At 59.7% G+C, this 11170-nt stretch overlaps 3 protein-coding genes across 3 annotated transcripts in view; 1 reads left to right on the plus strand and 2 right to left on the minus strand.

Annotated features, from left to right (window-relative positions):
- TRAVEDRAFT_171787 (Phosphoenolpyruvate/pyruvate domain-containing protein) overlaps window positions 1-2400 on the minus strand; it is a gene marked incomplete at its 5' end in the record, with an annotated part of 7835 nt that extends 5435 nt beyond the window's left edge. Inside the window, 8 exons of the mRNA XM_008043292.1 lie at window positions 16-498; window positions 567-687; window positions 746-1138; window positions 1196-1411; window positions 1470-1531; window positions 1587-1716; window positions 1788-2004; window positions 2071-2400. Of these exons, the coding sequence (XP_008041483.1) occupies window positions 834-1138; window positions 1196-1411; window positions 1470-1531; window positions 1587-1716; window positions 1788-2004; window positions 2071-2400 (1260 nt within the window). The 3' untranslated portion in view covers window positions 16-498; window positions 567-687; window positions 746-833. The remainder of the gene's footprint in view (window positions 1-15; window positions 499-566; window positions 688-745; window positions 1139-1195; window positions 1412-1469; window positions 1532-1586; window positions 1717-1787; window positions 2005-2070) is intronic.
- A 5128-nt stretch (window positions 2401-7528) lies between these two features.
- TRAVEDRAFT_50353 (uncharacterized protein) lies at window positions 7529-7862 on the plus strand (the record flags this gene model as incomplete). The annotated part of the gene is made up of 3 exons (XM_008042939.1): window positions 7529-7597; window positions 7657-7727; window positions 7787-7862. 3 exons carry the CDS (start codon window positions 7529-7531, stop codon window positions 7860-7862), a joined length of 216 nt encoding a protein of 71 aa, XP_008041130.1.
- Window positions 7863-8110: 248 nt separating this feature from the next.
- Window positions 8111-8579, minus strand: TRAVEDRAFT_50354 (uncharacterized protein; the record flags this gene model as incomplete). The annotated part of the gene is made up of 4 exons (XM_008042940.1): window positions 8111-8145; window positions 8203-8316; window positions 8377-8480; window positions 8524-8579. 4 exons carry the CDS (start codon window positions 8577-8579, stop codon window positions 8111-8113), a joined length of 309 nt encoding a protein of 102 aa, XP_008041131.1.
- Window positions 8580-11170: the final 2591 nt, after the last annotated feature.

Consider the following 11170-nt stretch of genomic DNA (forward strand, 5'->3'; position numbering starts at 1 on the left):
GCGTCGTCCGTCTACCTCGGACCGTTTTCCCGTTCGCTTTTTACTTTACGCCCGTGCCTCTCTGATTACGATACACTGCCGCCCGCCTCGAGCTTGCGATGGTTTCCTATTTAGTGACTGCCTCGTTTATGCGTTTATTTAGCCGCGCCGCGCTCCAGGCGCGGCGCCCGCGCCTCGTTCGTTACCACTCGCTCGTTCCTCAGATATACCCGCCCTCTCGCGGACGACGCCCCTCAGTCTTTGCTCTCTGCCCGAGCGTCCGTACTGAGGGGTAAGTCTGCTGTCCACTCGTTGTCCCGCGTACTGTAGCTCACCGTACTTGTTTAGTCTATCCGTGCTACTTACAGGTACAGAATACAGTCTTTGCTCTCTGCCCGAGCGTCCGTACTGAGGGTCTATCCGTGCTACTTACAGCCCAGTACGACTACTTGCTCTCATACGATGCCCTGCAACTCTCCGTTCGTCAAGAGAGGCTGGCTGAAGCTTAGGCACATTGCGGTACGATTGCCGACAAGCCCGCCGACAATGTGCGAGGTACTAGTACTCACTTCTGCGCTCCGGTGTAGATCGTCGGAAGCTGGAAACTGCTGCCAGGGCTCTGCGTGCTATTTGGTGCCGCCGACCCCAAGGCGCTGCGATCCATCGTGGTCGACTACAGTATGTCGGAGGCGGGAGTCGAGGCAGATTGTAGGCTCCTCTTCTGCATCCACGCCCGCCTGATCTGATCTCTGCAACCTCACTGTAGACGAGACATTTCTGCGATTTCTAGCAGCCTGTTCATCCCTCGAGACCATCACCGCGACGAGAGTCCGCAGCGTCTTCAGCGCCTTCCTTCATATGCGCTTCGTCTCTGAGCTGCTCGTCAACCTTCCGCCCGCGCGGTGCCTGGACCGGTTCGTGGTGGACCTCGCGCACAGCCCCGCCGACCCCCAGCGCGTATTGCAGGAGATCGGTGACTTGTCAGACATCATAGAAGAGTCACCGCGATGTCCTCGGTGCCTCGAGATTCGTGTCCTCAACTGGAGCATGTGGAGAGATATCGCTCCGGAGTGGCATGCGAAGGTTGCGCCCCAGTTTTCTGCCGCCGCTCTCGCGCGCGTAACGCTGGAGGTCGTGGTCCTCGATAGGATGCTCATATGTGGGTGCCCTGCAGTGTTTCCCGCCGACTTTCACGCAGCGCTCACGGTTCGTGTAGATGAGGGGTTTCCTCTAGGTGGTTGGATGTGGGAGTAACACCGGTAGACCAGCGTCATCCTATATTGACATTGTACACAGAACTGATGAACCAGGATCTTTGAAAGCCCTTCCCTTAGTAGCCGAAGCCCTGTTGGCCCTCTCCCGTCCCCGCCGCGATCGCGAGGTTCCGTGCGAGACTCTCCGCCATCGCGGTGCTGTCGGTACCGACGTTTATCTATACGACCGCGGGTCAGCGTCAGCTGAAGGGATCGCGCGTACGCCGTCATGCGCACCATGTCGAAGCCCTCCTTGGCGCGCTGTGCGGCCTGCGAGCCAGACGTGCAGAACATCGCGCTGTTGGGAGTCAGCATTCTAGAACATAAGAATGGGGTGGAGGGAAGACCGACCATTTTTTACCCTTTGCGTGCGCAGACGCGAGGATGCTCTGGATCACCTTCTCGACCTCGGGGTGCGGGTCGGGCGAGGGCGCGGGGAAGCCGAGCGAGAGGGATAGGTCGTACGGGCCGATGAACACTCCGTCTGCGGCCGCCACACGGTCCAGTCAGCGCCGTCAGCTATGTATCATGAAGGGTCAGGGAGTAGACACCCACCGAGTCCGTCAACGGAGAGGATGTCGTCGAGATTCTTGACGCCCGCGGCGGTCTCGATCTGCACGAGGACAATAATCGCGTCGTTCGCCTGCGCGAGATACTCGCTCGCGCTGGTGCCCCACGCGAGGTGCGTGAACGGGCTCCCGAACCCGCGCACGCCCCGCGGCGGGAACCGCGACGCTGCGATGACAGACTCTGCCTGCGCACGCGTCGACACCTATTAGCAGGTCACTGGTCAGTAATTGTATCACCCATAGACTAAGAAAGTACCAGATTAACGCACCATGGGGACGATTATGCCCCGCGCACCCGCGTCGAGGACATACTTGATCTGCCAGCCCGCGCTGCCGTCCGCGCACGCGCCCGTCGCGGGGATGCGCACAATCGTCGTCGGGGCGGCCGCCCCGAGTCCCGCGATCGCGTGCGCGCTCTCCGCCGCACCGGGCTGGATGGAGATCGCGCCGTGCTCGCAGTCGAGGACCACCCAAGAGAGGTGGGGGGAGGACGCGGCCGCGGTGCGCGCGGAGAGCACGCCCGGGAGCGTGATCCAGGCGCCGAATGCGGGCTTGGACGCGCGGAATGCGGTGAGCAGGGGGTGCGTGAGGCTCGCCATGGGGGGATTCGTGGTGAGTTGTGCTAGGGGATGGTAAACTACTGATAGGGGAGCGGCTTATGCCTACCTAAGATTGACATTAGTGCATGGTGTATCTAGTGTATCTGGACTACTACTTACTGGCTGACAGAGTCTGAGATTGCAATGTGTTTGTCGCGCACGCTCGACTGTCGCAGTGAGAGTGTGAAGCGAAAGCACGAGTGGCGGTCGAACTGGCTCCCTTACTATCGTGAGGTGTAGCTCGCCATCTCACGGTACCGCCGTATGCGGGGAGCCGGTAGAGTTGGGGAAGCAGATCATGTGTTCATGCACCGTCCCGCTTTAGAGCACAAGTGCGCACGGCGCCCTCTGGCGTAGTGCGTGCCATGAGATCGGATGACTTCACTAACGCGTCCCGGGCCGATGCGAGCGGTGCGCCCAATATTACTAGTCATTGGTCACCGGGAGGACCGAGGTAAGAAGTCGAGCAAGCCCAGCATGTCTTGATATGTACCGTGCACTAATGATGCTCAAAGTCGGACGATGGACGGGGAGCAAGATCCAGATGCTCAGAGTGCTGACAGTCTAGGAGCGCAAACGACATCCTATTTTACCGGACCACGGCGTGGAAGGTGTAGCGAGCTGAATGACTGTTAACAATCGCTAGAAAGTGGTCCTGTGTTTGGTCGGCAACGTGTTCGCCTTCTGGAGTGGGCGGTAGGTGAGCGATTTGACATACGAAGAACGACGCACCATAGATTGCCGCGGCCGCCGAAGCTTAAGATCTAGCTGAAGTTGCCTGTATGAATATCATCCTGCGCTGCAGGATCAGAGTAGACCTCGCCGGGTACACTAGCAGAAAATGAAGCGGCAGCGAGACCCCAAAGCAATGAATGGGGGTCGCATGGGGTGCAAGCTTCATACCCAAGCTATACAAGCCAGCATTTGAGCTTAAGTAGACATCTTTGGAGGGTGGGTGACGACATACCGCTCGACATGTCGTCTTCTACGACGTATACCCACGCGCGTGGTGCGCCACATTGCTGATGTGGGGATGGCTGTCCACCAAGCTCCGAGGGATTTTGACATGGAGGTGCAGCTGACCGCCCGCCCATGCCGTGTATATGGTTACTGCGTGCGAAGGTAAGTGTGGTAAAGCGGTGATGTGCACCTGGAGCTCAGCAGCTGCTCTCGCAGGTCGCGAACGGAGCGTACTCTCGGTGACCAATAATACGATCTGGCTCGAGAGCCAGCTATTTACCTGCGAGCCTATTCCGGGAGTCCGAGACATGAAATAGACCCGAGGCATTGTGGCACGCAAGTAGAGTGGATCTGGCCAATCGCGGCGTAGCGGAGCTCGTCGAACTTCTCTTCTACGCCGATTTTGAAAAGAAGCGTAGCCGGACATGAGCTGGGCCAATATTGGGAGCGCCAGGAACATATATTGCGTGCTGGGGGTAAAACCGGGGCTACATGGATGGCGCAATGCGATCAGACACCGCACTGTGGTATCCGAGTATCCCGGAGAGGCATGCGGGGTGTCGAAAAGATGGACGCGTTATATATACGTGTCCGGAGAAGAGCAGAAGGCGAACGTTTGAAGGCGAGCGATCACGCACGATGGTGTGTCGTGCGAGAACAGGCCAACGTGCCCACTCACAATTAGACAAGAGACCGCAGTGGCGGTGGGCGGGTGCTTCACGTGTGTTCTGGAGGTGTTTGGAAGGCCATGCGCAGGGCACGAGAATGATGAAGGGAAGCCAAGAGAGCGGAGAAAGGTTAAAGGAGGCTTGCGGGGGCGCGCGCGCAGGCTGGGAGACACGTCCCATGACGCAGGCACGTCGCAATCGAGCGCAAGAGCCGGGGCGCGGCACGACCCCAGCAGGCGAGGGTACTAGTAGTTCCGGGCAGACGGGGACGGTACTCACCCACAACACACGTCCTGCCACGCACGCCCCCGCCCCCGACCCGCCCGCTGGCCGTCCCGCGCACGGAGAGCGAGCATTACGACCTGCCCAAGCTGCTCACGAAACTGAAGAGGATGGACAGTCAGGATACGGCGGTTTCGCCAAGTAGGCGACCGTCGTGGAAAGGCGCGCTAGGCGCTAAGATCCAGAGGATCCTGTCGACGGGCGAGGAATCGACAAAGGACGAGGAGTCGACGCTCGCGGGGGAGGACGTGTCGTCGGTGAAGAGCTGGCCCGCACGAGGAAGGGGGAAGGTGGTGGGAGAGAAGAGAGAAGGTGAGTAGCCTCGTTGTCGACGAGCGAGGCTGGGGAGATAAGGAGATAAGCCCTCACTCGGTCGTTCTGTACGGCACTCCCAAAGGCTGTCTTCAGCAGGCGATCCCAAGCCTGTCGGTGAGCGGGAGAGTGAGAGAGCGACGGCACTGGAAAGGCTCTCCGCCACACATCAAGCGCCCGCCCCCTATGACGTCGTTTCTCTCGCGTCGCCTCTCTGCTCTGACTGCTCTCATGAGTCCGTCCACTGACTGGGTCGTGCTCAGTGCTTGCTGTCTCTCACGTGCGCTCTCTCTCGCGTCGCCTCCCGCAATCGGCCACAGGCGAAAGCGCGCCTTCTACACACGACCGCACGGCTCTGCGAAACGTGCCATCCTGCTGTTCTCGCCCCAGGCACTCTGCCGGCCTCCTCCCTCCCCCTCCACGACCTCCTGCACCGTCCTGCGCTCGCCGTCCCTCGCGATCTCTGCACAGCGTGATGCATGCGACTGTGCGCTCATGTCATGTGCGTTCCCGCCCTCGCCCGTCAACATCTGTGCTCACAGTGTCCGATACACAGCTCGTCTGCACCCTTAAACTCACATGCCCGGTCCAATCGCATGCGACAGCTTCCCATTGATGTCCCGGTCGTGCATGAGTATGGCCCCGACCTGCCTACGACTTCATTCGGCGTGCGGAGGAGAAGCGGTCTGTAGACGGCTGCATTATTCCATACTTGCCCATCGTCCACGCCGCCCCCTAGGCTGCACCGACGCGTGTGCGTCACGCATGCCGTCGCAAAGACCGTCATATCGATCCATCTGGTAAGTTCACAGGCTCGCCAGACGCAAACTGAGCTGACAAAGTTCAATTTATAGGCCGTCCGCGCTACAAAATCGAAACACCTGCTCCCCATCGCGCAGTACACGCTGGGTGCGTCGTGAAATATGTGCGCATAGACCGTCTTGACGTGCCCGCAAAGTCGTTCACCACGACTCGCAGAACTACGCCCGTGACGTCGTCGACACTCCGTGCCCGCCCATGCGCTCGCCCGCAAGACCGACCTTCAACGGCCACGCCCCGCAACGCTTATACGCGAGGTACATGCTTATCACACCTTGAAGAGCGTGTACGCGCATGCGCGGAGCTGCCGCGGACATTCTACGCGCGGAGTGCTGTCCGACTCGCACTGCTACCCAGCGAGTCGTCTGCCCCTCCCGCCATCGCAGCGCTTCGCGGGCACGTCGCGACTGTATGCTGAACGGCAGAGGTGATATTGATCTCGTATACAGTGTCGTTTCAGCTCTCTCTGCCGTGAACTGCGCTAACGAAGTCGTTTTTTCAGAGCGCCCGCGGACAAACATTCGCATAATCGACTCAGAAACCTCTGCAGAAGCCTACAAGCACCCTCGACGCTACCATGTGGCATCTCTACGCCATTTCCGACACCGTCGAGTGCCCACCACGGCATCAGGCCTGTGCACACTGTGGCGCTGACAGTGACATCCACCGCCAGGTCCGCGCACATCACCTCGCAGGCCGGTCCACGCTTCCTACACACATCAGATACGTACGGAAACACACAAGACACAATCCCTGCGCGTACACCTCCGTAGCGCACGTTTGGCGTGTCCCGCGCCGCCGACACTGCAGGCCCGCCGTCCCCTTCCCGACCTTCTCGCGCTCCGCCATCGCGCCCGCAACGCTTTTCGACATGACGTAGCACTCCCACGCACCAGGACGCATACACCCACGACGTTTCGCGGCGATCCGAAGAGGTCAAAAATGGTTCATGTTCGGTGATTTCATTGGCGCCATCAGCAACGACATCACAAATTTCCGCCTCTCGGTCGCCCCTCCCGTCCGTTGGCTACTAAAATTCGCAGATACGTGACGGCATACATCTCGCATTGTCTCCCGCCGCGTGCGAACACGTACGACAAGATCGCCACTCGAACTCTCCGCGGCGTCCCGATCGACATCGCGTCGGCGAGCACCTCTCGACATCGCCCCCTCGTGCTGGCGAGCCCCGCTTTCGACGCCGACTACTTGGGAAGCACGGACACGACATCCGCGCTGTGGCGAGGACACCACCGTGCGCAGAACAGCCTTCGCGAAGTACGCCGTCACCTTGTACCCGGCCCCTGTTGGCGCACTCGCGCGCCGGCATCGCAACCGGGACGCACAAGAAGAAGACGGCGCGCTGCCATGGACCCAGACGCACTCCGGGAACAAGTCTCGAAGCGATACGAGGAGGTCAAAAATCGTCCCATGATGACGATTTCATGGACGATCTCACGGTGAAATCGACAAAAACGCGCGTCCCCGCACGCCCACGCCTCCTCCCGCGGCGTCATCTGGCACACGCCCTGCTGTGCACCTCCCGCGCACTCTCCCGCTGCAATCAAGCGCGTAGGGCGGGTTTGGGCGTCGGGGTCTCGCGGCGAGGTGCGGGGGACCGCGTCATCGAACACGGCGAGACGGCTCCGGCGCGGTCCACCGAGCCCCGCACGCGAAGGGCTGTGCGCACGTACCACAGAGCGTGTATGCGCGCCGCGCAGCTGTCGTCCGCGGGCACGGAGAGGACGTAGAGAGCGCGAGAGGTGCACAGTCGCCCCGTAGTCGCCCTGTCTCGTGCGCGCCCGGTGTCCACCGTGTGCCGCTGACCTACCCTCGGGCGGCGCACAGGCATCGCGGCCCCACGGGCGGGCGTACGAACAGGGCGACAGCACCCGGTTGACGTTGACGGGGCGACGCCTGCCGCTACACGTCGCCGGCCTCGTCCCGCCGCGCGAGACAGCCTCCCCCGGTTCTAGCCATGTACATAGTTACATAGCGTCTCAATATACCCCTTTCCCGCCACCCTGCCCGCCATTCGACGTCCCGCCGCGCCGTCTCCAGCTCGCGCGCCCGCCGTCGTCTTCGTCGAGATGTCACGCCGGTCGTCCGTAGCGGGAGCGCGTACCGACGGGTCACTGCACGCGCCTGCCGTATCCAAGGTCAGTCCTCTGCGCCTTCACGCGAGCTCCGGGACGCTGCTTACCTTCCAGTAATGCAGTCTGGACTCAGCGGCCGAGTGCCCTGCTTGCGGGGAGATGTAAGCGGCCCCGGCGAGGACATTCTGGAGAGGTGAGTGGTAGTTTCCGCGAGGGGGCAGAGGACGAGCTGACTCACGGTGTGCAGCATAGTCCCGCGGGACATACCGCCTTGAAACACCCTGGCACGCTCTCGGACGAGCGCGTCTCGCGAGGAACGAGTCTCTGAGCGCGTCTACGTCCCGCGAGAGGCCGTGCACGAAGCACACGCAGGCGCCGCGCGTGCGGGGGCGTATTGGATTCGTACCATGATGTACGACTCGGAGCCGCTGTCGTGCATTTGCGCGCGACCGCGCTGCCGCAATCTCATCGTCCCGCACTCATCCGCTGTGGCACACACCTGCATGGCAATACTATCTCGGCCCCATCCCGTCTGTCCAAGTCGCTCCCGCCGTGTTCCCTCCTTCGTGGAGGGAGTCATGCCTCGGTGCCGTTGCCGTTGCGATGTCGCTCTAGAAACAACAAGGTCAGCGTGATCTTACGAGCTGTGGTCTACTCCGGTGCTGTACTCACAGCTGTGCGTCGTAGGCTGTCGTAGGTCCCGCGAATGCCGGAGAATGTGACGACGGCGCGGTACGCACGGCGTATGGCAGATGCAACGTGGTAGTCTCGACGGGGAGGACCTGGTGGTGGAAGAAGTGAGTATTCGGAATGCAAGTAACTGACTCGCTATTTCGACTCACTCGGGATGTCTTGCGGCACGAACGATGCACTGGTGGTCATGCTCATGATCGTCTTCGGCGCGTGCATCGCATGCCCCGGGATACGTCGTGCTGGATGGGACACACTGTTGATGGCAATCAGTGAGCGTGCTGATATACCGCACTCACCGGGTTCTGCAGGAAGCATCAGCTTCCGGTGTGTGGCCCAAGCAGCCTGCGGGCATGGTCGGGACACATCGCACTCAGAAGGGAGGATGATGGTGCGAGGAGGAGGGCCAATGGAGTGCGGCGGCGAGGGGCGGGGATGCGGGCGGCGGCGAGTACGAGGACAAGGGCGACTCGGAAGCGAGGACGAAGAGGGAGAAAGGTGAGTACGCCCGCGTTGCGCACACACCCGTATTTATCCCATCGTAGTTTAGGGCCGTCTTGCTCTCTACTGCCGTGCCATGGTCCGTGCGGCGACCATCTACCGAGGCCAAGTGATCCTCCGTCCTATGGAAACGGATGCTTACGAACACGGCACACCAGCCTTACGAGACGACCGGACGACGTCGCCGAGCCTACTGCATGGTGAGCCAACCATCGAGCCACATGACGAGCCGAGTGCAACGGGGTGAGCGGGGATGGATGCACACGGACATGTCGCGGGAGGGTGAACGTACCTACGCGGCGCGGTGTGCTTCTGAGCTGGTCTCGAGGGACCGCGGCGCTCGCTTCGTATAGTGGGCGCTCGGTACGCAGATGTCAAATGCCCTCGTTTCAGGCGCATACGGGCGCTGCGGCCGCGGACTTGATGAATGTATCCACCATTGTGTCCATTTCTGTATCACAGAAGGCTGGACCGGCGGTGCTGGGAGGCCCAGTAGTGTCGGAGCCACGGCGAGTGTACGACCCCGAACTTGCAGGTATACACCTGTACCGTTCGTAGACACTCGTGTATTGGCAGCAATATATGTGTCTGGAAGATACAGGTCAGCGCCGCAAATGCAAGCCCGTATGGGCGATTGTGCTCGCCTGCTCACGGACGTAACACATTTGTGCATACGTTATGTGCACGGAACACGGAGTCAAATCTAGAACGGGCTACGAACCGTCAGTGGGTCGAGAACCGCGATGCGATGCAAGAACGTACATGCTATCGCCAACATGGTGCCGGGCTACCCACTCGACCCTGAATATTCGGCAGCCCAAACGTCTGGTAAGGATGATAGATGCGCAATGTGATCCCTGCAGCTTCGGAAAGCACTCACCAAAAAGTGTGGGTATGTCGCCTGCGAGATGGAGACACCAGAGGTGTAAATCATAATAATCTGCTGTCAAGATTGCATAGCTCAGCTCTATGGAGGGTAGACAAGACTAGCAGTATTCGCACCATATCTGTGCGCCAGCGACATATCAGCACAACGTACTCAGTGCGCAGGGCTAGCATACGCATGCGCCAGGGTTCCTGAAAGCGTACAAGAATCAAAGTCAGACATTTTCACAGAAAGTGACATAACACATACCAGTCGCGTTGGATAGAGAAGCGGCCGCCCACAGATCTTGTTCCCTTCACGACTACAAAGCCCTACGTGGCTGCTTGATGCGACTTTATCCCGAAAATATAATCAAATTAGATCCATGCACGAAATGGTGGAATCTGTGGCATGTTCAGATTGCTGACTCTCGAGGAATCGCTGGTACGAGCCGCCGAGTTTCGGGAGACCTCAGAAAACGAGTAGAATACCGGAATCACTTCCAGTGGACCAGGAAGCATCGTTGGAAGGCTCGTTATATGATACACCACAAATATACAAGAACACCTTGCTTTGAGCCTGCTGCCGAAGCCACCAGAGGGCGTGTTCGAGTGCCGGGTTGCACGCGCGGGATACTTGGACTCGGATGACGGGACGATCGATCCAAGAATGGGCGCGCGCATAGTGCTTCGAGCTCGCGTACAGAGCCAGCCTCATGCAAGGGTCTCTAAAGGACAGAATGTACTTCCGGCAGTCCACAAGCAAAGAGACGAAGTCGTACAGACAAGACGAACAAGACCGTCGAGAGAGTGCAGTGATGGCCACGCGCATATTGGGCGGCTCTGTTCCTTCTTACCCAAAAAGGCAGGCAGGTGGCCACACTCACTCACCCGGACCCTGTGCTTGCACACCGTCTTGCCTTTCTCCGCGGCCGCGACCTGCTCGACGAATTTGTAGCATGGTCGCACGGCGTTCAGTACCGACTCGCGGCAAGCCCACGAGTGACGTCTTCGCGAATCTCGACTACAGGGTCAAGCGAACGCAGCGCCCGCGAGATCGGAATCATATCTGAGATCTGAGGGCCGTGTCCCGAACCGTCGCATGGGGAGCCTTAGTGTATGTAATTACAGAGTCACACCATCTCTTTGAATAATGAGAACCCCATAATGTTGTGATACATGAAATGCAGAAGTGTAAGGGGTCAGGAAAAAGAGAGCGAGCAGTGCCCTGCTGCACACTCTGGTCTTCCTGCTCCTTCCACTTCTGACCAAGTGAGAACATGCAGAAATGTAGGCGGGCCCTGCAGAGCTTGCCGGAGTATGTCTGTGTGAATAACCGAACCATGGGCCTAGAGCCATGGTCATTTTTGTGTGCATCAGAACGTAAGAATAAGATATGTTCCCCAGAAGTAAGGATACTCCCAGAGCGACCAGATGCCCGATCACGCTGTATCCACAAACCCAGAGATACTATTGGTGGAATGTACAGGGCGATACAGCTACGTAAAGGGGAGCATCAGACCGGACAACCCCGAACACCCGCTGCTTCACGACGCTCGCGCCGCGCGTCCTTACGCGGCA

This window comes from Trametes versicolor (genome assembly GCF_000271585.1).
Source record: "Trametes versicolor FP-101664 SS1 unplaced genomic scaffold TRAVEscaffold_9, whole genome shotgun sequence".
Lineage (NCBI taxonomy): Eukaryota > Fungi > Basidiomycota > Agaricomycetes > Polyporales > Polyporaceae > Trametes > Trametes versicolor.